This window comes from Pseudophryne corroboree, chromosome 2, assembly GCF_028390025.1.
Source record: "Pseudophryne corroboree isolate aPseCor3 chromosome 2, aPseCor3.hap2, whole genome shotgun sequence".
Classification (NCBI taxonomy): Eukaryota; Metazoa; Chordata; class Amphibia; order Anura; family Myobatrachidae; genus Pseudophryne; species Pseudophryne corroboree.
Genome location: NC_086445.1, coordinates 510687560 through 510713312, shown reverse-complemented (window position 1 = coordinate 510713312; position 25753 = coordinate 510687560). Strand labels below are relative to the sequence as shown.

General features: G+C 45.9%; 1 protein-coding gene across 6 annotated transcripts in view; it reads left to right on the top strand.

The window, feature by feature from the left end:
• Positions 1 to 25753, top strand: part of DHX40 (DEAH-box helicase 40) — a 373950-nt gene that overhangs the window by 341311 nt on the left and 6886 nt on the right. For 5 of the 6 annotated variants that reach the window (XM_063954056.1, XM_063954052.1, XM_063954055.1 and 2 more), the window contains 2 exons: positions 651 to 720; positions 22131 to 22359. In XM_063954056.1, the coding sequence (XP_063810126.1) occupies positions 651 to 720; positions 22131 to 22359 (299 nt within the window). The remainder of the gene's footprint in view (positions 1 to 650; positions 721 to 22130; positions 22360 to 25753) is intronic. The other variant, XM_063954057.1, reaches the window with a different exon arrangement.

Genomic DNA, 25753 nt, shown 5'->3' with positions numbered 1-25753 from the left:
GCCCACCCCACATTCTGGAGAAAGGAGTTGTAGTTTTGCAATTTTTTGCAAAACTACAACTCATGCTGAATTAGGCCCTGTTTTCCTTATGTCAGTAGTAATACTAAGGGGGAGATTCAAATGTTTGAAAAGTCAGTTGGGAGTCTGTTTTTTCCTATCTCATAGACAGCCAACCGACTTTTCAAACATTTGAATTCCACCCTAAATATTCTTCTTAAAACAACACATCATATAGCGATTCACAATTCCTACGCTAACACAAACAGTGACAGACAACTGCTCTGTGTACCAATAATTATGTACACAGTAATCTTTGTTTCTCAGCCCCCTAAACAATGCTTTTTATTCACAAGATGAAACATCTGTGCAATATCAAACACTACAGAAACATTTGTACTGACAACCAGTCATCTGTAATTATTTGGTTCATCTTGTACAGTAACCCCTTAAACTTATTTGCGGCACTATGCCTTGTAATGTATGGTACTCACCCATCCTCAACATCAAAGTTTTTTTTGTCACAGGCAATAACCAGGTTACTTGTGCTCATTTGAATTATACCTCAAACACACTTGTTGTATCTGTGACTCATGACCTTTTCAGTTAAAAGTTTTACTTACATTGTGAACACATTTGTGCTGTTCATATAGGTCTGTTGGTAGAACATTCTGCACAATGGATGGAAATGGCAGTGTGGTACACATACACCCTTCATCAGCTGTGAGTATTTTGAATGTGGTAATAGATGCTCATCTCACATTGTTTAATCTCCTGTTTTGGATATTACTTTCAGTTTGTTCAGGTAAAAACATTCTAAATCACTAACTGCATTTTTATTTTCTTGTTAAATTTAATGCAACCATTTGAACATACAAAAAGCAGTAATTGCTTCGAAAATGTCAGTCTTATTTCAAAACCATGCTGTTGAAACCGTTAGTTTTCCTATTCGTATTAAAGATAATATACAAGTGAAACAAGTACCGTAGTTGCTGATACTGTGAAGCATTTAATAAATATCTATCTATCTTCTATCCGTGACTTCTTTTCCCCTGTATCTAGAGATGAAGTCATGACCCTAATCTGCTCTTCCCCCTTGATCGCATTCCTCCCACCTCCTCTGCTCTGCTTGATCCCATCTGCCTGTTCCAATCTTGTCCAGCTCCGCAGTCTCTCCTTCTCATCAGGCATTGTCCCCTCTGCATCTCTCCTTCTCAGGCATTGTGCCCTCTGGTTATGCCATGCCCTTGTCTTCCCAATTCTTAAAAAACTAGGATTTATGTTCTTACCTTGTTAAATCCTTTTCTCTGAGTCCATAGGGGGCACAGGAGTAATCATGCAGGGTATAGGCTGGATGTGAGGCGTCTGGGCACCAGTGGGTTACTTTTAACTACACAGCCGCCCACAGGCCCCCTGTCCCCTATACCACGCTAGTTTTGGTTAGCAAGCCCACGGCAGGAGCAGGAATAGGAATGAAGACCATCACTCTTACAGAGGCACAAGCCCTCAAGTTAAGGACACACTTAACCTAGGAACAATCTCCGTGCGTCAGGGAGGGCGTCCTGTGCCCCCCTATAGACTCAAAGGAAAGGATTTAACAAAGTAAGAACATAAATCCTAGTTTCTTTTTCGTCCACTAGAGGACACATTAGTAATCACGCTGGGATGTCCTAAAGCTGTCCCTACAATGGTGGGGACGCTCCTTGACTGTGCTCAAGACCCCATGCCCGTAGGCAGCGTCATCCGACACAAATTTGTCGAATACATAGAATCTAAGGAAAGTGTGGTCCGAAGACCACGTGGCTTCTCTGCAGAAGCCCCACGCTGGCCTGCCCAAGACACTCCTACAGAGTGAGTAGAATGGGCTCTGACCCTATCCGGGGTAGGAAGTTCCACACTTTGCTTGAGAGGAATCCATGAGAGCCGGAACTACAATCTCCTGGTTTATATAAAATTTAGAGACAATCTTTAGAAAGGTAATGCAGCCGAGTGCGAAGCTCCGCTCTGTCCCAGTGAAAAACTATAAATGGAGAGCAGCATGATAAGGCACTAAGGTCTGATACCCTACGAGCTGAGGCAGTCACCAAAAGGAAACATGCTTTCTAGGTAAGCCAATGGAGATCCACCATTTCTAATGTCTCAAAGGGATCTTTCCCCAATGATCCTAGGACTACCGATAAGTCCCAAGGAGCTACTGGAGGTACAAAAGGAGGCTGCACATGTAATACTCCCTGAAAAAAGGTATGCATGTCTGGCATCTGGGCTGTCTCTGGAATAGGACAGACAGTGCCGAGACCTGGTCCTTTAAGCAGGACAGGATGAGACCCAGGTCGAGACTTGATTGCTAAAAAGCCAAGTAGTGGGAAAGCCGAAAGGATCGTGGGCCGAACCCTCTAGCTGAACACCACTGAAAGAAAGTCCTCCACACTCAGTGTTAAATTCTCGCTGAGGAAGATTTCCTTGCTCTGAGCATGGTATCGACCCCTTCTTCGAAAATCATTTCTGCCTTAGGACGGAGGTTTTAATAGCCACTCCGTCAAAATGAGGTGGTTTGGATTCGGATGAAGGCAGGGCTCTGTGCTAGAAGATCCGGATGTCTGGGTAGCGGGACGTCTACAGCCAGTGCCTGAAGATCTGCGTACCACGCCGGTCGTGGCTAATTTGGAGCCACTAGAATCAACATGCCTCCCTCCTTTTTAAACTTGCAGAGAATTCTCAGCAACTTCTGGATCAAAGAAAACATTTAATTTAGCTTGCATGCCCATGGAGTTGTTAGAGCGTCCACCAGACTGGCTTCCGAGTTTCGTGTTCTGGAACAGTATCTTGGCACCTGATGATTGTGGCGAGAAGCCATCATGTCTATGTCTGGAAATCCCCGTCTGTCAACCAACAACTGAAACACCTCCGGATGGAGCCCACTCTCCTGAATGTACATCTTGTTGACTAAGGTAAATCCACTTACCAATTGAAAACTCTGGGGATGAACACTACTGAGATGGCGGGAAGATGACTCTCCGCGCACTGTAAGTAACAATATTTCTCTGACGTCCTAGTGGATGCTGGGGACTCCGTAAGGACCATGGGGAATAGACGGCTCCGCAGGAGACTGGGCACACTAAAAGAAAGATTTGGTACTACCTGGTGTGCACTGGCTCCTCCCTCTATGCCCCTCCTCCAGACCTCAGTTAGATTTCTGTGCCCGGCCGAGCTGGATGCACGCTAGGGGCTCTCCTGAGCTCCTAGAAAGAAAGTATATTTTAGGTTTTTTATTTTACAGTGAGACCTGCTGGCAACAGGCTCACTGCAACGAGGGACTAAGGGGAGAAGAAGCGAACCTACCTGCTTGCAGCTAGCTTGGGCTTCTTAGGCTACTGGACACCATTAGCTCCAGAGGGATCGACCGCAGGACCCGTCCTTGGTGTTCGTTCCCGGAGCCGCACCGCCGTCCCCCTTACAGAGCCAGAAGCAAGAAGATGGTCCGGAAAATCGGCGGCAGAAGACTTCAGTCTTCACCAAGGTAGCGCACAGCACTGCAGCTGTGCGCCATTGCTCCTCATACACACTTCACACTCCGGTCACTGAGGGTGCAGGGCGCTGGGGGGGGGGGGGGGCGCCCTGAGCAGCAATAATATCACCTTGGCTGGCAAAATAACCACAATATATAGCCCCAGAGGCTATACATGTGGTAATTACCCCTGCCAGAATACAGAAAAAAGCGGGAGAAAAGTCCGCCGAAAAAGGGGCGGAGCCATCTCCCTCAGCACACTGGCGCCATTATTCCCTCACAGTTCCGCTGGAAGGAAGCTCCCTGACTCTCCCCTGCAGTCTACACTACAGAAAAGGGTAAAAAAGAGAGGGGGGGGCACAGATTTGAGGCGCAGTAAATATTATAGCAGCTATAGGGGACATAATTCAGTTAGTCCCTGCATTATATAGCGCTCTGGTGTGTGCTGGCATACTCTATCTCTGTCTCCCCAAAGGGCTTTTGTGGGGTCCTGTCTCCTTTAAGAGCATTCCCTGTGTGTGTGTGCGGTGTGTCGGTACGGCTGTGTCGACATGTTTGATGAGGAGACTTATGTGGAGGCGGAGCAGATGCCTATAAATGTTATGTCACCCCCTGCGGGGCAGACACCTGAGTGGATGGACTTATGGAAGGAATTACGTGCAAGTGTCGACTCCTTACATAAAAAATTTGACGACATGCCAAATGCGGGACAGCCGGCTTCTCAGCCCGTACCTGCCCAGGCAATTCAAAAGCCATCAGGGGCTCTAAAACGCCCACTACCTCAGATGGCAGACACAGATGTCGACACGGATACTGATACCAGTGTCGACGACGATGAGTCAAATTTAATGTCCACTAGGGCCATTCGTGGCATGATTGAGGCAATGAAAGAGGTTTTACACCTTTCTGATATAAACCCAGGTACCTCAAAAAAGGGTATTATGTTTGGGGAGAAAAAACTACCAATAGTTTTTCCCCCATCTGAAGAATTAAATGAAGTGTGTGAAGAAGCGTGGGCTTTCCCTGATAAGAAATTGGTGATTTCAAAAAAATTACTAATGGCGTTCCCTTTCTCGCCAGAGGATAGGTCACGTTGGGAAACTCCCCCTAGGGTGGATAAAGCGCTGATACGTTTGTCTAAAAAGGTGGCACTACCGTCTCCGGATACGGCCGCCCTAAAGGAACCTGCTGATAGAAAGCAGGAGGCTATCCTAAAGTCTATATATACACACACTGGTGTTAACAGATTTATTTAACCAGTCACTAAATACAGGTGCTATTCCAGAGGACTGGAAAAGAGCAAATGTAGTTCCACTGCACAAAAGTGGAAGCAAGGAAGAAGCAAGTAACTACAGACCAGTAAGCCTTACATCAGTAGTAGGGAAAGTAATGGAAAAACTATTAAAAGAAAGAGTAGTGGAATATCTTAAATCAAACAACTTACAGGATCCAAAACAGCATGGATTTACTGGTGGGAGATCATGCCAAACAAATCTTATTGACTTTTTTGACTCTGTGATGAAAATAATAGATCAAGGGGGAGCTGTAGATGTAGCATATCTAGACTTTAGTAAGGCATTTGACACTGTCCCACATCGCAGACTGCTAAATAAACTTGAAAGATGGGGGTGGATTATAAATCAGTTAAATGGATAAGAACCTGGTTGCAGGATAGGAAACAGACAGTCGTAGTTAATGGAGTGCAATCTATGGAGGGAAATGTTACCAGTGGAGTACCCCAGGGATCTGTACTTGGTCCAGTTCTTTTTAATATCTTTGTTGGTGACATTGCAGATGGTATTGAAGGGAAGATATGCCTTTTTGCAGATGATACAAAGATATGCAACAGGGTAGACACACCGGGAGGGGTCAAACAAATGATTAATGACCTAGGTAGGCTTGAGAAATGGTCAAGAACGTGGCAACTACAGTTTAATGCTAAAAAATGCAAAATCATGCACTTGGGTCTCAAAAACCCAAAGGCTAAGTATAGTATCAAGGGTACTATAATGGAAACTACTGAGGAGGAAAGAGATTTAGGAGTCACTATTTCAAGTGACTTGAAGGCAGGAAAGCAATGCAACAAAGCATTGAGAAAGGCAAGTCAGATGCTTGGTTGCATAGGGAGAGGAATCAGTAGCAGGAAAAAAAGAAGTGATAATGCCACTGTATAGGTCATTGGTACGGCCCCATCTGGAATACTGTGTCCAGTTCTGGAGACCCTATCTCCAGAAGGATATAAATACATTAGAGAGTGTACAAAGAAGGGCAACTAAAATGGTGCATGGGCCTACATCACAAAACTTACCCGGAAAGGCTAAAAGATCTTAACATGTATAGTTTGGAGGAGAGAAGGGAAAGGGGAGACATGATAGAAACTTTCAAATATATAAAGGGTCTTAACAAAGTTCAAGAGGGAAACATTCTTCAAAGGAAAAGAAGTATTAGAACTCGAGGGCATACATTGAGACTGGAGGGGGGGAGGTTCAGGGGAAATTTAAGGAAAAATTACTTCACAGAAAGGGTAGTGGATAAGTGGAATAGCCTCCCATCAGAGGTGGTAGAGGCTAAGACTGTAGGGCAATTTAAACATGCTTGGGACAGGCATATGAATATCCTTACAAAGAATCAAGGTTAAAAAAGGGTTGAGATTGCCTAAAGGATAAAATAAAAAAGGGGCAGACTAGATGGGCCAAGTGGTTCTTATCTGCCGTCAAATTCTATGTTTCTATGTTTCTATACTGAGACCAGCTATTGCTTCAGCGTGGATGTGCAGTGCTGCTGCTGCTGCTTGGTCAGATTCCCTGTCAGAAAATATTGACACCCTGGACAGGGACACTATATTGCTTACCGTAGAGCATATAAAAGACTCAGTCTTGTACATGAGAGATGCACAGAGGGAGATCTGCCGGCTGGCATCTAGAATAAGTGCATTGTCCATTTAGGCTAGGAGAGGCTTATGGACTCGGCAGTGGACAGGGGATGCAGATTCTAAAAGGCACATGGAAGTTTTGCCTTATAAGGGTGAGGAGTTATTCGGGGATGGTCTCTCAGACCTTGTTTCCACAGCAACAGCTGGGAAGTCAGCATTTTTACCCCATGTCCCCTCACAGCCTAAGAAAGCGCCGTACTATCAGGTGCAGTCCTTTCGACCCCAGAAAAACAGGCGGGGAAAAAGCGGGTCCTTTCTGTCTAGAGGCAGAGGAAGGGGAAAAAAGCTGCACCACGCAGCAGGTTCCCAGGAACAAAAGTCCTCCCCCGCTTCTTCCAAATCCGCCGCATGACGGTGGGGCTCCACAGGCGGAGCCAGGTACGGTGGGGGGCCGCCTCAAAAATTTCAGCGATCAGTGGGTTCGCTCACGGGTGGATCCCTGGATCCTTCAAGTAGTATCTCAGGGGTACAAGCTGGAATTCGAGGCGACTCCCCCCCGCCGTTTCCTCAAATCGGCCTTACCGACAATTCCCTCGAGCAGAGAGACTGTACTAGAGGCAATTCACAAGCTGTATTCCCAGCAGGTGATAGTCAAAGTACCCCTACTTCAACAAGGACGGGGTTACTATTCCACACTGTTTGTGGTACCAAAACCGGACGGTTCGGTGAGACCCATTTTAAATTTGAAATCCTTGAACACATACATAAAAAAATCAAAGTTCAAGATGGAATCGCTCAGGGCGGTTATTGCAAGCCTGGACGAGGGGGATTACATGGTATCCCTGGACATCAAGGATGCTTACCTGCATGTCCCAATTTACTTTCCTCACCAGGAGTACCTCAGATTTGTGGTACAGGATTGCCATTACCAATTCCAGACACTACCGTTTGGACTGTCCACGGCACCGAGGGTGTTTACCAAGGTAATGGCAGAAATGATGATACTCCTTCGAAAAAAGGGAGTTTTAATTATCCCGTACTTGGACGATCTCCTAATAAAGGCGAGGTCCAGGGAGCAGTTACTGGTCGGAGTAGCACTATCTCGGGAAGTGCTACAACAGCATGGCTGGATTCTAAACATCCCAAAGTCACAACTGGTTCCTTCCACACGCTTACTGTTCCTGGGGATGATTCTGGACACAGAACAGAAAAAAGTGTTTCTCCCGCAGGAGAAAGCCAAGGAGCTGTCATCTCTAGTCAGAGACCTCCTAAAACCAAAACGGGTATCGGTGCATCACTGCACACGAGTCCTGGGAAAAATGGTGGCTTCGTACGAAGCAATTCCATTCGGCAGGTTCCATGCAAGGACCTTCCAGTGGGACCTCTTGGACAAGTGGTCGGGATCGCATCTTCAGATGCATCATCTGATAACCCTGTCTCCAAAGACCAGGGTGTCTCTACTGTGGTGGCTGCAGAGTGCTCATCTTCTAGTGGGCCGCAGATTCGGCATACAGGACTGGATCCTGGTGACCACGGATGCCAGCCTTCGGGGCTGGGGCGCAGTCACACAGGGAAGAAATTTCCAGGGACTTTGGTCAAGTCAGGAGTCGTCCCTACACATAAACATTCTGGAACTGAGGGCCATTTACAATGCCCTAAGTCAGGCAAGCCCCCTGCTTCAAAACCAGCCGATTCTGATTCAATCAGACAACATCACGGCAGTCGCCCATGTAAACTGACAGGGCGGCACAAGAAGCAGGGTGGCCATGGCAGAAGCCACAAGGATTCTCCGATGGGCGGAAAATCACGTACTAGCACTGTCAGCAGTGTTCATTCCGGGAGTGGACAACTGGGAAGCAGACTTCCTCAGCAGACACGACCTACACCCGGGAGAGTGGGGACTTCATCCAGAAGTCTTCCTACTGTTGGTAAACCGCTGGGAAAGGCCACAGGTGGACATGATGGCGTCCCGCCTCAACAAGAAGCTAAAGAGATATTGCGCCAGGTCAAGGGACCCTCAGGCGATAGCTGTGGACGCTCTAGTGACACCGTGGGTGTACCAGTCGGTCTATGTGTTCCCTCCTCTGCCCCTCATACCAAAGGTACTGAGAATAATAAGAAGGCGAGGAGTAAGAACGATACTCGTGGTTCCGGATTGGCCAAGAAGAGCTTGGTACCCGGAACTTCAAGAAATGTTATCAGAGGACCCATGGCCTCTACCGCTCAGACAGGATCTGCTACAGCAGGGGCCCTGTCTGTTCCAAGACTTACCGCGGCTGCGTTTGACGGCATGACGGTTGAATTCCGGATCCTAAAGGAAAAGGGCATTCCGGAGGAAGTCATTCCTACGCTGATAAAAGCCAGGAAAGAAGTAACCGCAAACCATTATCACCGCATTTGGCGAAAATATGTTGCGTGGTGTGAGGCCAGGAAGGCCCCTACAGAGGAATTTCAGCTGGGTCGTTTTCTGCACTTCCTACAGTCGGGAGTGACTATGGGCCTAAAATTGGGTTCCATTAAGGTCCAGATTTCGGCTCTGTCGATTTTCTTCCAGAAAGAACTGGCTTCACTGCCTGAAGTTCAGACTTTTGTAAAGGGAGTGCTTCATATTCAGCCCCCTTTTGTGCCTCCTGTGGCACCTTGGGATCTCAATGTGGTGTTGAGTTTCCTAAAATCACATTGGTTTGAACCACTTAAAACCGTGGATCTCAAATATCTCACGTGGAAAGTGGTCATGTTATTGGCCTTGGCTTCGGCCAGGCGTGTGTCAGAATTGGCGGCTTTGTCGTGTAAAAGCCCTTATCTGATTTTCCATATGGATAGGGCAGAATTGAGGACTCGTCCCCAGTTTCTCCCTAAGGTGGTATCAGCTTTTCACTTGAACCAACCTATTGTGTTGCCTGCGGCTACTAAGGACTTGGAGGATTCCAAGTTACTGGACGTAGTCAGGGCCTTGAAAATTTATGTTTCCAGGACGGCTGGAGTCAGGAAAACTGACTCGCTTTTTATCCTGTATGCACCCAACAAAATAGGTGCTCCTGCTTCTAAGCAGACTATTGCTCGCTGGATTTGTAGCACAATTCAGCTGGCGCATTCGGCGGCTGGATTGCCGCATCCTAAATCAGTGAAAGCCCATTCCACGAGGAAGGTGGGCTCATCTTGGGCGGCTGCCCGAGGGGTCTCGGCTTTACAACTTTGCCGAGCTGCTACTTGGTCAGGGGCAAACACGTTTGCTAAATTCTACAAATTTGATACCCTGGCTGAGGAGGACCTTGAGTTCTCTCATTCGGTGCTGCAGAGTCATCCGCACTCTCCCGCCCGTTTGGGAGCTCTGGTATAATCCCCATGGTCCTTACGGAGTCCCCAGCATCCACTAGGACGTCAGAGAAAATAAGAATTTACTCACCGGTAATTCTATTTCTCGTAGTCCGTAGTGGATGCTGGGCGCCCATCCCAAGTGCGGATTGTCTGCAATACTTGTATATAGTTATTGCCTAACTAAAGGGTTATTGTTGAGCCATCTGTTGAGAGGCTCAGGTGTATTTCATACTGTTAACTGGGTTAAATATCACGAGTTAAACGGTGTGATTGGTGTGGCTGGTATGAGTCTTACCCGGGATTCAAAATCCTTCCTTATTGTGTCAGCTCTTCCGGGCACAGTATCCTAACTGAGGTCTGGAGGAGGGGCATAGAGGGAGGAGCCAGTGCACACCAGGTAGTACCAAATCTTTCTTTTAGTGTGCCCAGTCTCCTGGGGAGCCGTCTATTCCCCATGGTCCTTACGGAGTCCCCAGCATCCACTACGGACTACGAGAAATAGAATTACCGGTGAGTAAATTCTTATTTTCTGAGGTTGAAAAAAGACAATTTGTCCATCGAGTTCAACCTGTTAGTGGTCTCCTACACTGAACTATTTTTAAGACTAACTTTAACTGTGGTGTTTAGCCATAAACTAAAAAAACTCAGCTTTTTTATTACTATAGTACATGATTTAACCACTATAACCCAGTATATCCTTATCCATTAGGAATTTATCATGCTCATTTGTAAAAGTAGTGACAGAGTCCACCATCACTACTCTCTCAGGCAGGGAATTCCATATGAGTATTGCCCTTACTATGAAGAAACCTTTCTGTCTCTTTGTGCGAAATCTCCTCTCATCCAACCTAAGCGGGTGTCCACGTGTCCTTTTTGATGGTCTTACCAAAAACAAATCCACCGCTAGCTCTGTGTATTGACCCCTTATATATTTGTAAATGTTAATCATGTCACCTCTTAATCTCCTTTTTTTCAATGTAAACATGCCTAGCCTAGCAAGCCTTTCTTCGTATTTTAGAGTCTCCATCCCCTTTATCAAGTGGGTCGCTCGTCTCTGAACCTTTTCTAGTTCCAAGATATCCTTTTTGTAGTATGGTGCCCATAATTGTACACAGTATTAAAGATGTGGCCTCACCGGTGATTTATACAGTGGGAGTATAACACTCTCGTCCCTTGCATCAATTCCCTGCTTAATGCATGCTAATACCTTGTTTGCCTTTTTTTGCTGCAATCCTACTTTGGGTACTGCTGTTAAGTTTATTATCTATGTGAATACCTAAATCTTTTTCTAGTACAGAATTCCCTAGTTTCTCCCCGTTTAGTATGTAGGTAGTCTTCTTATTTTTGCAACCGAAATTAATTACCTTACATTTTTCTATATTGAACCTCATTCTCCATTTTGAAGCCCATGCTTTCAGTTTAAATAAATCGTTCTGAAGAGACTCGGCATCCTCCACCAAATTTAGAACCTTACACAATTTGGTATTGTCTTCAAAAATTGACACTAAGCTCTCTAGACCTGTTAATAGATCATTTATGAAAATGTTGAACAATAGTGGTCCAAGTACAGACCCCTGTGGCACACCACTGAGTACCTCAGTCCATTTTGAAAAGTTCCATTTACCACCACTCTCTGCTCCCTTTTATCCAACCAATTACTCACCCAAGTGCATAATATGTACCCTAGCCCAAGTTCTCTTAACTTGTAGATTAGTCTCATGTGAGATACTCTGTCGAAAGCTTTAGCAAAGTCTTAAAAGATAACATCCACCCTCCTTAGGGTTGCACTAACTGTTTCAAAAAAGTCTGTTAAGTTTGTTTGACATGATCTATCCTTCACGAATCCATTTTGGTTCCTATTAATAACCTTATTGATTTCAAGGAACTCTTGTACTATGGGGGTCATTCTGACCCAATCGCTCGCTGCAGTTTATCGCAATGCACCAGCGCTGCAGTGCGCCGGCGCATGGCAGCCAGCATTGCCTAGCGATCGCCTCTGGGGCAGAGGCGGTCGCTGGACGGGAGGGGGCTGGACGGCGGCGTTAAGCCGCTGTTTAGGGGGCGTGGTCCGTCTGTTGGGGGGGCGGGCCGCGGCAGCTGCGGGACATCACATGCAGCTGCTGCGACTGGGTCAGCGAAGAGGTTCTCCCGGCCAGCCGCAGGAGCTGCGCTGGCCGGGAGTAACTCCTGAGATGCAAAAGCATCGCCGCTGTGCGATGCGTTTGCATTTCTGCAGGGGGGGGGGGCGTCACTGACATGTGGGGCAGACTAGCCCTGTGCTGGGCGTCCCCCCGCATGTCTGAGTGCCTGATCGTAGCTGTGACAAATTTAGCACAGCTACGATCAACTCGGAATGACCCCCTATATCTCTTAAAATACCTTCCAGTATTTTCCCCACTATAGATGTAAGACTTACTGGTCTGTAATTACCCGGTTCAGATTTACTCCCCTTTTTAAATATTGGCACTACTTCTGCTATACGCTAGTCTTTGGGAACCATGCCTGATGTAAGTGAGTCAATGAAAATCAAATATAGGAGTCTTGCTAATTCGGAGTGTAGCTCCATGAGAACCCTTGGGTGAATTCCGTTGGGACCAGGTGACTTATTAATCTTAATTTTTTTTAATCGGTCACAGACTACTTCCTCACTTAAATAAGCACTTAGCAGTGGGACATTCTCATTGCTGAGGTTATACGTCAATCCCTCCATATGATCCTCTCTTGTGAATACTGATGAGAAAAACTTGTTTAATTCTTCCGCTATGTCAATGTCGTCTTTGATTAGGACGCCAAACTGGCCTTTTAAAGAGCCTATACTCTCTTTAATCTTTTGCTGTGTATGTATTTAAAAAAACCTTTGGGGGTTTGATTTACTTTCCTTTGCTATTATCTTTTCCGGTTCGATTTTAGACGCTCTGATTTTTTTTTTGCATATTTTGTTATAATCCTTTTAGTACTGGAATGACTTCGCCTTCCCGTCTGATTTATACTATTTGAATGCTCTCCTCTTTTTGGCCATTAGTTCCTCAATCTTTTTAAGACACATTGGTTTGGAATTATTGCTCCTCTATGTTTGCTGCCCATGGGAATGAAGTTACGACTACAACTAGCGAGCAACGTTTTTATTACATCCCATTTATCTGTGGTATTCTTGCCTTGAAGCAATAAATCCCAGTCAATACCACTTAAAGCTTCCTTCATCCTGGCAAAGTTGGCTTTGCTAAAGTTTAAAGTTTTAGTAGAGCCTAAATAGGGCTGTTTGTAAAAACTGATATTGAATGTGACCATATTGTGGTCGCTGTTTCCCATGGCCTCCCCTACTGTAATATTCGATATCAATTCCACATTGTTTGTTAGTACCAAGTCTAAGATTGCATTGTACCTAGTTGGTTCCTCGATCAATTGAAGTAAGTAGTGATCATTTAGTGTGTTTAAAAACCTATTACCCCTAGCAGTATCACATGAATCATTTGTCCAATTAATCTCTGGATAGTTAAAATCGCCCAACACTATTACATTACCTAATCCTGCTTCAGTAACAATTCCTCATCAGACACATTAATGTCAGGCGGCTTGTAGCATATCCATATTAGTAGCTTTTTAGTTCCCTTTCCCCCACATGCAATTTCTACCCATAAAGTCTACAGTATTTACAGTTCCATCGTGAATATCATCCTTTATGTCTGGTTTTAAAAAAAGGCCCCGTTTGTTAATTCTGTCTCTCCTGAACAGCATGTAATCCTCCAGATTAACTGTCCAATCATGAGTTTCGTCCCACCAAGTTACAGTACAGGCCCATATAGACGGGCCGATGCGAGGAGAGATGTGTGCTGAGTGAACCGCTCAGCACACATCTCTCCCGCCACTCAGCACAGCGCGATCTGTGCTGAGCGTGCGGGGGGAGATGGGGGGCCGCTCACTTCACCCAGCGGGTGAAGTGAGCGACCCGCTAGATTGGCCTAGCAGCCATCGCTATCGCTGTAAGGGGGTACACACGGAGCGATCAGGCTTATATTCTAAGCAATCTGGTCAGATTGCTTAGAATATCGCTACGTGAGTACCCCCCTTAATACCTATAATATCATACTGTTTGTTTGCTGCAAGGACTTCTAGTTCTCCCTTTTTCCCTGTGAGGCTTCTAACGTTTACATACATACAATTAAGATAAGCATTTCCTACATGTGACTATGTGTGTGTGCATATGGCTGCTGCATGATTTCTACTTCGTGTATCTCACTCAGATTGCTATCCCTATATTCTGCACCGTGAGGGTGGCTAAGTGCGTCAGGGTTATTATTTGATATAGGTGTTTCACAGTATATACTTATTTTGTATTTTTCTCTGTGATTTTCAGTCACTATATATCTCTTGAATCCTCTGTGGTGATATCACACTGTACAGGGGGTTCTTGGTAAGGTATTATACTGTTGATATTGTATGTTGCCCGTGGTTTATGCTTTCATATTAAGTCAGCTTCAAGGGGCGACGGTTCTGCGGCTGATCACGCAATGCGTGGTGGTGATGTCACAGACACATTAGAGGAAAACATAGTAGCGGAGGGTTCAGGTTCTGGGGGTTCCCTACCCCCCAGTAGGGCTGTAGCAACGGGGGTACATAATGACCCACCTTGGGCTACTTTACTAAATACGCTGGTAACTAGACTTACGCCCCCTATGGGACCTCACGTGCCTGTACAGCCACATATTGTCCCTGCGGTTAATCCGCCATGGGCAGATCTCCTGTCCACTCAGTTACAGCAATTGAATCACTCACTGAACAAACAGAAGCCTAACCCTCGCCCGCCTAAGACCAAGGGATCCTCTAAGTGGGCCATTACTTCCTCACAATCCACCCTGGTTTCTTTTCAGACACTTCGTCTGATGAGGATGGCGTGTATACTGACCCCTCAGACACTGAATCATATGCTTCTGATGGGGAATCTATTTCACAGGTGGATGTTCCTGACCTATTAGAGTCTATCAGGCTGATTCTTCAAATTGATGATGACCCAGAGCCTGTTGTTACCTCTAAGAAACCGGATAGATTTAAACGTAAGAAGGTTACTAAACAAGTTTTACCTAATTTTTACCACTTAGTTGACATACGTCAGGAATCCTGGGAAAATCCAGGAAAGAAATTCACACCTCACAAACAGATGCTGGCTCGCTATCCCCTCGCTGCAGAGTTAAGCAAAAATTGAGAAACGCCACCGCTGGTGGATTCGCAAGTGGCTCGGCTGGTGGTGTCCTCTGCTCTGCCTGTCACTACCGTCACCTCTCTGAAAGAACCGACGGATAAGCGTGTGGAGGGTTGCTTAAAAGCTATTTATACCCTTGCAGGAGCTGTGCATCGGCCCATGGGCTGCAGAAGCTATTGAAGCATGGGCTCAGGAGGTGGAAGCAGAGCTGCCGTCCAATTTTTCTGATAATGCTAGACAATGTCTCGTATATTGTCACAGCTTCTCATACATTCTGATGCCAGTGTTCTGGCGGCCAAGGCTTCTACTACGTCCATTCTGGCTTGCCGGATTCTCTGGTTATGGTCCTGGTCTGTGGGTCTGGACTCTAAGAAAACCCTGGAGGTGCTCCTTTTTAAGGGAAACATCCTTTTTGGTGAGGATCTCAACAAGATTGTGGCTGACTTAGCTCCTGCTAAGACCGCGTGTCTACCTAGTACTGATCCTTCGGTCCCGAAGGTTAGGAGTACTTCCTTTCGACCTCCAGGTAAAGCAAAGGGTCAGGCGTACCTGAAACAGGCTCGCACTTCCACAACCACTAAGCCCAAACCTAAACATGCCTGGGCTGCCCGTCGGCCTGCTTCCAAATCAGACAAGCCTACTGCATGACAGGGCGGGCCTTCGTCTGGGATGATCCCAGGGTGGGAGGCCAACTTCTAGGGTTAACCCAGGTATGTTTGAAGATCACTTCCGACGCCTGTGTAAGGGAAGTCGTCACTCATGGATAAGCCATATCCTTCAAGAATCGTCCCCCTTGTCATTTTTGCCTGACAAACGTCCCTTCGGATCAAGTGAAGGCAAAAACTCTTCATTTGGTGATACAGTCCCTCCACACAGGAGTGGTAGTGCCGGTGCCTCTGGCTCAGGGAGGCAAGGAGTACTATTCTATGCTGTTTCTAGTCCCGAAACCGAATGGTTCCTCTCGGCCCATTCTCAACCTCAACTCCTTGAACAAATTTGTGAAAGTCTCCAAGTTTCGTATGGAAACTCTTCGCTCTATTGTTCTGGCGTTAGAGCCCGGGGACTATATGGTCTACCTGGACATACAGGATGCTTACCTCCATATTCCTATTGCCATGTCGCATCAGCAATACCTGCGGTTTGCTATTGGCAACCTCTATTATCAATTTTGGGCCTCACCTTTTGGATTGACCACGGCTCCGCGAGTATTCACAAAGGTCATTGCGGTAATGATGGCCCTACTCCACCGTCAGGGTGCCAGGATCCTACCGTATCTGGACGACTTGCTTATCCTGGCGAATTCCCCAGAAATTCTCCTCCGTCATCTGGATCTGACGGTCCAGTTTCTCTAAGTTCACGGGTGGCTCATCAACTGGAAGAAATCTTCCCTGGTTCCTGCTCAGAGCATGGTGCACCTGGGGGCATTGTTGGACACTCACAACCAACGGTTGTTCTTGTCTCCGGAGAAGGTCCTGAACCTTCAGGACAGAATTCAAGGCTTCCTCTCTCGCCCGCGAATGTCGATACATTCGGCGATGCAAGTACTAGGCCTCATGGTGTCAGCTTTCGACATGGTAGAGTACGCTCAGTTTCACTCCTGCCATCTGCAGAAGCTGATTCTTGCCAAGTGGGACGGCCTGCCTTACCGGATCAGGTCTCACATGATCTCCTTGTCTCCGGAGGTTCATTGATCACTGAGCTGGTGGCTACAGGACCATCGATTGAGCAGGGGTCGTCTCTTCTGGATCTCCAACTGGGTACTTCTGACGACGGATGCCAGTCTGCGGGGTTGGGGTGCGGTGTTGGAGCAACACTCTCTTCAGGGTCGGTGGACCAGGGAGGAGTCTCTCCTCCTGATAAACATTCTGGAATTGCGGGCGGTGTTTAATGCTTTGAACCTGGCCCAGCATCTCATACAGAACAGGCCTGTTCAAGTACAGTCGGACGACGCCACCACGTTGGCATACATAAATCATCAAGGCAACACTCAAAGCCGCATGGCAATGATGGAAGTGTCGAGGATTCTTCAGTGGGCGGAACGCCATCTGCCAGCCATATCGGCAGTATTCATTCCGGGGGCCCACAACTGAGAAGCGGACTTCCTCAGTCGTCAGGGCGCACACGCTGGAGAGTGGAGTCTCCATCCAGAAGTATTTCAACTCCTAGTGGACAAGTGGGGCCTACCAGACGTAGACCTGATGGCGTCTCGACACAATCACAAGGTTCCGGTCTTCATAGCAAGGACAATGGATCCTCAAGCTGCGTTCGTGGACGCACTGGCAATTCCATGGAACTTTCGGCTGCCATACATGTTCCCTCCGGGGTCACTTCTGCCCAGGGTGATAAGGAAGTTCAAGCAAGAAGGAGGATTCCTACTTCTGATAGCTCCAGCGTGGCCCAGACGGCATTGGTTCTCAGACCTACAGGGTCTCTTGTTGGAGCGTCGTCTTCTGCTTCCGCAACGCCCAGACCTCCTCGTTCAGGGCCCTTGTGTATACCAGGATTCAGCCCGGCTGGCTTTGACGGCGTTCTGAGGGCCAAAGGATTTTCTGAGGCGGTCATTCAAACCATGTTGAAGGCCCGTAAGCTGGCTTCAGCTTGGATTTATCATAGGGTCTAGAATTCTTACTTTGCTTGGTGCACATCTAGCAATCATGACACTTACAAGTTTAGTACGGCCAAACTTTTGACCTTTTTACAACGGGGCCTGGATTTAGGCCTTCGTCTGACCTCCATCAAGGTTCATATTTTTGCCTTGTCTGTATGGTTTCAGAGAAAATTGCGACTCTGCCTGATGTTCATTCATTCACTCAGGGTGTGTTACGGATTCAGCCTCCCTGTGTCCCGCCTGTGGCTCCTTGGGATTTGTCGGTGGTTCTGGAGGCCTTGCAAGAGTCTCCGTTTGAACCTCTTGAATCTGTGGACTTTAAGTGGCTTACTCTTAAGGTTTTGTTTCTGCTGGCTATTGCCTCTGCTAGACGGGTTTCTGACTTGGGTGCCTTATCCTATCGGTCACCCTTTCTGATTTTTCACCGTGACCGGGCGATTCTTCGGACACGCCCTGGTTATCTACCTAAGGTGGTGTCTTCTGTACACCTTAACCAAGAGATTGTGGTTCCGGCCTTTATCTCTCCTGATTTGAACGGCCTTTGGATGTGGTACCGGCTCTCCGTATCTATGTGAAGAGGACAGACTCTGTTAGGAAGTTTGATTCTTTCTTTGTCCTTTTTGGTTTTCACCAGCCACGTTTTCACAAACTTGGCTGGCCTGCGAATAAGCAGACCCTGGCCAGATGGATTAGAATGGTGATTGCACAAGCTTATGTACAAGCTGGTCTTCCAGCTCCTGCTACCATCAAAGCCCATTCTACTCGGTCGGTTGGACCTTCTTGGGTGCCCCCCCGTGGTGCGACCCTTGAACAATTGTGCAAGGCGGCTGCGTGGTCCTCAGTGAACACGTTCATAAGGTTCTCTGCCTTCGATACTTCCGCCTCCCAGGATGTTTCCTTTGGACGCCGGATTCTTGTGCCCGCTACAGTGCGTCCCCTCCCATGAGGAACTACTTTAGGACATCCCCGATGTTATTCCCTGTGGATCCCAGTGTACCCCGTTGCAGAAAAGGAGATTTATGGTAAGAACTTACCGTTGTTAAATCTCTTTCTGCGAGGTACACTGGGTTCCACAGGGCGCCCACCCTGACGCACTTAGCTTCTTTGGGTTTGTATAGCATTAGCCACTGATACCTTCTCCTGTCGTGAGAATGTGGTGTACGTGGCTACTAACGGTTGTCGTCTCTTTTACCTGCTACTGCATTGGACTGGTTAACAAATCTGAGCTCCTGTGCATGGAGGCGGGGTTATAGAGGAGGCGACGCTGAGCATCTTGGGAACAGTCAATGCGATTAGCCTATTGGATTCTCGGATCAAGATCCTACTCTACACCCTGTGGAACCCAGTGCACCTTGCAGAAAGAGATTTAACAATGGTAAGTTCTTACCATAAATCTCCTTATCAGCTGAATACCTGTGTTTCACTACGGAATTTCAAGTATAATCACAAAGAGATGAAATGCGCTGGTAATTACATTTTATCTGTAGCCTCTGTGTCTTATTTTCTGGACAGCGGGATATATCTAAAGTTAACTGGTTAGTTTATCACAGAAGATTATCAATTAAACTTACAACAGGACATGCTCTGCCCGCCGCTTCCAATCTTTGTCAGGCCAAACCTCCACGTGGGCCTTCCCCCGGAATGATGCGGTCAAAAGGATGGCACTGAATAGAATAATCTGCCTTCTTCTCTGTCACATCCCGCCTCTGATGCTGCCCTGCTCAGTGCTGTAAATGATGGGATGACAGTCCAAGCTTCCGCCCGCTGTATGTTAAATATGTAATGTTTGCAGGGATAGGCTCTATTCCAAAGGGCCCTAGGTCTGCTTGCTTAGCTTGGCTCCTCCTTTGAGGTAAAAAGGTAAATATTTTTACCCAATGCTTTAGGTCACTGGGAGATCTGTCATTACCCTTTACACAGCAGATATGCAGTTGCTGACTGTCAAACATTTCTTTAATGAATTTAAGAGTCAAAATATCTATCTCTCCTTTCCTCCTATTGCTCTCTGAGAGGTTCGGCAATGTTTACTTCAAGTGACAGGTTCACCTCTAATAATTGAAACACTATCCCCTCCTGACTAGAAATAGGTTTGTTAAGTACTTATATATAAAATCTGTACATATATCAAAGACAAATACCACTGACTCATCATAAAATCTCCTGAACCATAAGGCTAGACTTCGTTGCCAGTGGCAGATGCAGAGCAGGCTATTATTCAAATAGTGGAGGCACAGCCAGCGATGTTTGACAGTGTTTAGGGGTGGTAGTTGATGTGGCTCCCTTATTTGAATAATGGACTGCTCTGCAACTGCCAATGGCAAGAAAGTCCAGGAACAGAGCATTATGTTCTCCCCTCTCCACGACTTTGTATCGCCGACACCATGTATTCTTTATAGCCCCGGCTGGGTGGTCTGTCTTAACTCTCCTCTGTGAGATGGACATTACCAATAATCATCTCACCTCTTTTAACCGTTTTGTGGGTGGAATTTTGAAAAAATCCCTTCTTAGTGGGTACCTCTGTCATGAAAGCAAGCTACTGTCCAAATTTCAAGTTCCTGGTCCTTATGGTTCAGGAGATTTTGTGATGAGTCAGTGGTATTTGCCATATATACTGTATGTATGTGTGTGTATATGTATGTGTGTATGTATATATATATATATGTGTGTGTAAATGATGTGCAAAAGTTTTCACCAGGTGTTGAAAAAATGCTGCAACGTATAAATGATTTCAGAAATAGTAGTATTTATTTTTTATCAATTAACAAAATGCAAAGTGAAGGAACAGAAGACAAATCGAAACCAAATCAATATTTGGTGTGACCACCCTTTGCCTTCAAAACGTCATCAATTCTTCTTGGTACACTTGCACACAGTTTTTGAAGGAACTCTTTTAGTGAGCTAAATAACAGATACATTTGTACGAATAAGGATAAAACAAAGGAAGAAAAAAATTAGCAACTTACTATTAAAAGGTTTTCCACCAGCATACTATTTATATCCTTTTTACACCAAAATCTCTGTTCTGACCTGGGATTTGGAATGCAGTTCTAGTCCAGGATAAGACCCCTTTCAGACATTGGCCCTCATTCCGAGTTGATTGCTCGCTAGCTACTTTTTGTAGCCGTGCAAACGCATAGTCGCCGCCCACGGGGGAGTGTATTTTCGCTTTGCTAGTGTGCGCTCGCATGTGCAGCTGAGCGGGACAATAACGTTTTTTGCAGTTTCAGCGTAGGTCTGAACTTACTCAGCCGTTGCGATCACTTCAGCCTGTCCGGTCCCGGAATTGATGTCAGACGCCTGCCCTGCAAACACCTGGACACACCTGCGTTTTCCCTACCACTCCCAGAAAACGATCAGTTGACACCCATAAACGCCCTCCTTCTGTCAATCTCCTTTCGATCACCCATGCAAATGGATTCGTCGCTAGAAGCATTGCCCAGCAACGATGCTGTTTGTACCCGTACGGTGCGCATTGCGGTGCATACGCATTCGCAGTAGTAGCCTGATCGCTGCACTGCGAAAATCGGCAGCGTGCAATCAACTCTGAATGACCCCCATTGGCTCCAAACTGGGTTATTCCTGGGTCCACACAGTTTACACTGCACACTGGTGCAGTAGAACTTGTCTGCCGGTGCTTGGAGATGATATCATCTCCAAGTGCCGGGAATGCGCCCTCCCTTTTCTGTGAACGTGGCAGACCCGGGTTATCCGTTTACTTTGCCCTTTCCTCTGATCCATCCCGGAACCAACCTTGTAAGCTACCCGGGTTGGATCCCTGGGAACTGAACCAACCCGACAATAACCCGGATCGATGCAGTGGTGTGAAAAGGGGTACAAGTGTTCCTTGTGTTTCAGCAAAGTGAGTGACTGGTCTGCTGATGCTCTTTAAATACCTTAAACAACATCTGTTCCAAACTGATCCAAATTTGTTGTTGTGTTCCACCTTGGTGCGCAAATGTTGTTTTGTGAACATTTCATCTGGTATATTATTTCTATTTTATTCTACCTGAGTGGGTTACCAATTTACCTAATCCTTCCCCCGGGGCTGGATAGTGGGAGATACCCCACTGAAATGATCACTACTTCATTGTGGGCCATGTATTGGCTTACCCAATTATCAGTGGGGTTACCCACATATCTCCTCTTCTCTGAGGAATACTAATTGTGTTTTAAACAAACACCATCTTGGTACATTCCCAGATTGCTTTGTTCTTACTTTTTACGCTGCAAATGGAGACCATTTTCCAGTGCCATCCTGAAAACAATTTGTGGATTAATTTTTTGCTCCAAGTAAATTCTTTTTGGTTTTGGTGCTGAGGTCTGATTTCAGATATATCAAATTCATACAAGGCCCAATTATCATCTGGCTCATCTACTGAGCGACAGTGAGGGAGAACATTTACAGTATCAAAGATAACCGATACTCATTATTAATTCGCTTCAAAGTACGCACATTGCTTACTTTTGCACAAGCTTTGAATGGTTGAATGGTTGTAATTACTAAACTATAAGTGCAAAAGCTACTTGGAACACGATGACCACAGAGCTATTTGCTTAAATTCATTCTGCTGCCTCTGTTGAATTTGGTGGTATAAATAATTTTTTACTCTTTTTTTTTTTTTTTTTTTATAAGATATTTGGACATGAAGCCAACATGGAGTGGATATTGTTCCACAATGTCTTGGTGACTTCGAAGATATTTGTCAGGATTGTGTGTCCCATCCGCTATGAATGGGTTAAAGATTTACTCCCAAAGCTGCATGATATAAATGCTTATGAACTGAGCAGTGTGGCCAGAGAAGAGGTGACTGAAGAAGAAATGGCTAAATGGCAATCTAGAGAACAAGCAAAGCAGCACACAGGTGAGATTATTTCAGTGAAACCTAGAACTACAGGTTGAGTATCCCTTATCCAAAATGCTTGGGACCAGAGGTATTTTGGATATCGGATTTTTCCGTATTTTGGAATAATTGCATACCATAATGATATATCATGGCGATGGGACCCAAGTCTAAGCACAGAATGCATTTATGTTTCATATACACCTTATACACACAGCATGAAGGTTATTTTAATCAATATTTTTTGTAACTTTGTGCATTAAACAAAGTGTGTGTACATTCACACAATTCATTTATGTTTCATATACACCTTATACACACAGCCTGAAGGTCATTTAATACAATATTTTTAATAACTTTGTGTATTAAACAAAGTTTGAGTACATTGAGCCACAGAAAACAAAGATTTCACTATCTCACTCTCACTCAAAAAAGTCCGTATTTCGGAATATTCCGTATTTCGGAATATTTGGATATGGGATACTCAACCTGTATTTTATATGCTTAAATGTATGTATGGTTTTGTAAGAGAAACTGCTCTTACACAATAATACATACAGTACAGTTAAAAGCCCTGATTCTTATTCACTTGCTCTCCTCTCCATTGTCAGTTTATTCTCTAAGCAATATAAATTCGGGCAGCCTGGTCTCTGCAGTCACACCTTGTGTCTCTCTTGTGACATATTTCTCTGTAGATTGTGGGCTCTCACAAGCAAGACTTTACTCCTTTCTTCCTGTTTGTACTTGTAATATGTAAAGTCTATTTCACGCCATTCCCAGGACAGCTATGGGCAGATAATTTATTTACCACCCCTTCTAAAGGGGGGTACACACGGAGAGATCCGTGCTTAAAATCTAAGCAATCTTGCTAGATTGCTTAGATTTTAAGCACGGATCTGCCGTGTGTATGCCCCCCAGCGATAGCGATGCGCGGCCCCGCACATCGCTATCGCCGGTGCTAGATTGAGCTGCATGCAGGCTCAATCTAGCGGGTCGCTCACTTCACCGTTGTGTGAAGTGAGCGGCCCCCCGTCGGCTTTCCCCCTCGCTCAGCACATCGCGCTGTGCTGAGCGGGGTGAGAGATGTGTGCTGAGCGGTCTGTGTTAAGATCGCTCAGCACACATCTCTCCCGTGAGTACCCCCCTTTAGTGTTTTTCCAATATTAGCTCTACATGCTAAAGTTAAGGGAGGTACTCACGGGAGAGATGTGTGCTGAGCGATCTTAACACAGACCGCTCAGCACACATCTCTCACCCCGCTCAGCACAGCGCGATGTGCTGAGCGAGGGGGAAAGCCGACGGGGGGCCACTCACTTCACACAACGGTGAAGTGAGCGACCCGCTAGATTGAGCCTGCATGCAGGCTCAATCTAGCACCGGCGATAGCGATGTGCGGGGCCGCGCATCGCTATCGCTGGGGGGCAAACACACGGCAGATCCGTGCTTAAAATCTAAGCAATCTAGCAAGATTGCTTAGATTTTAAGCACGGATCTCTCCGTGTGTACCCCCCTTTACTGCTGGCTAAATAATTTACTAAGAGATCTGGCCAGGAAAAATCCTGACAAGGAGTTACCAGTAAGTGTCACAATTATCACATCATTCCCAGGGCAGCACATCCAGAGAAGATCACGAAAATAAATAACTTGGGAGGGATAATAGATTAAAAAAATGAAGTTGCTAGATTTTCATTTGAATGGACATCAATGCGATGGTATTTGGTGAAGGTATGAATGCTGGTCTGTGTGGCAATGTTATCTCTGCAAGTCTGATGTATTGTGACCAGTACCGTCTCTGCACAGGATGTAGAACAATGTGTTTCCACTTTTAGGATTTCTCCTTGCTAAGGAGACTGTTGGTCCCCACTGTGCTATTTGGATCCACCCAGCTTCTTATCCATTTGTTTGAAACCCTTTCTCTTCTACCATAAAGTGCTAAATACATTTGATGCTCTGTAACTCATAAAACAGAATATCCTAACTAATCAGCCAGCTGCCATAAAGTTTCAGCATAGTATTAGAGAGTTTCTGTTATCCAGTAATGAGCATGTACATTAAATGGTACAATAATGGAATGGGATAATTTGTCATTAGACCTGGCAAGCCCCTAAGTGACCATGGTTTCCTAAGGAGTGTCATTCCTGAGACAATTTAATCAAAGCCCCTCTCTCTCTCTATCCCTCCCTCCCTCCACAAGTTCCTTGGCTATTGTCACACACCTTGCATGGTTAGTCATACTGGCAGTATTGAATCTGGCATACTATCAATTTCACCATCAGAAGATCAAAGTCACAGCCTCAGACCTGCTCTCCTGGGGATGGTGACCAGGGATTTCCAGACCTCACAACATCAGTAATTCCACCTGTGTCTTGAGCTTCCCTTTGGAATATCAGGCAAGCTTGTCTCACGGATGCTGCTTACTTCCCCTAAAGTCATGTTGTACGTCAGCAAATTCTTTCCACTCTGCTACCTTCAAAGTTAAAGACATCTCAAATGGTTTAAGATATGACACTTTACTCAGATATCGGTCATCAAAATTCTGATAAGTGGAACAGCCATGCTCCTGATAACTTGTCTAGATGTCCCAGGCGGTATCCGGACTCCAGGTCGACAGCACAAAGGTCGACGCCAATTGGTCGACACACCTTAGGTCGGCATGGACAAAAGGTCGACATGGACAAAAGGTCGACAGGAACAAGGTCGACATGGAAAAAGGTCAACATGAGTTTTTCACGTTTTTTTTTTTTTTTTTTTCTTTTTTTGAACCTTTTCATACTTAACGATCCACGTGGACTACGATTGGAACGGTAAAGTGTGCCGAGCGAAGCGGTAGCGGAGCGAAGGCACCATGCCCGAAGCATGGCGAGCCATGCGAGGGGACGCGGTGCACTAATTGGGGTTCCCGGTCACTCTACGAAGAAAACGACACAAAAAAAACATAAAAAACTCATGTCGACCTTTTTCCATGTCGACCTTGTTCCTGTCGACATTTTGTCCATGGCGACCTAAGGTGTGTCGACCAATTGGCGTCGACCTAAGGTGTGTCGACCTTTGTGCTGTCGACCCTCAGTCCCAGACCCGTCCCAGGCATGGATTCTTGAATTAAAAAGTGTGGTCCTCACGAATGCAACCAATGTTTTTGCAATACGAACAGAATTTTTAGTCTTAAGTGTCTGAAGACTGGAGTCTATCCACACTTCTTGAGGTCACACTGATTGTTTTCATGGCTGGCATTCTAAAAACCGGAACACAAGCTTTGTGAGGTAGACTATGTTGATAATGAATATCTGAGAAACCGAAAACTGTGGTTGACATTAAAGAGAAGTTTGGAAAACAATACATTTGGCTATTACATTTACATTTAGATGCGTGCATATACCTCAACAAATATTTGAATAAGAGCAAATGTGGACAATGT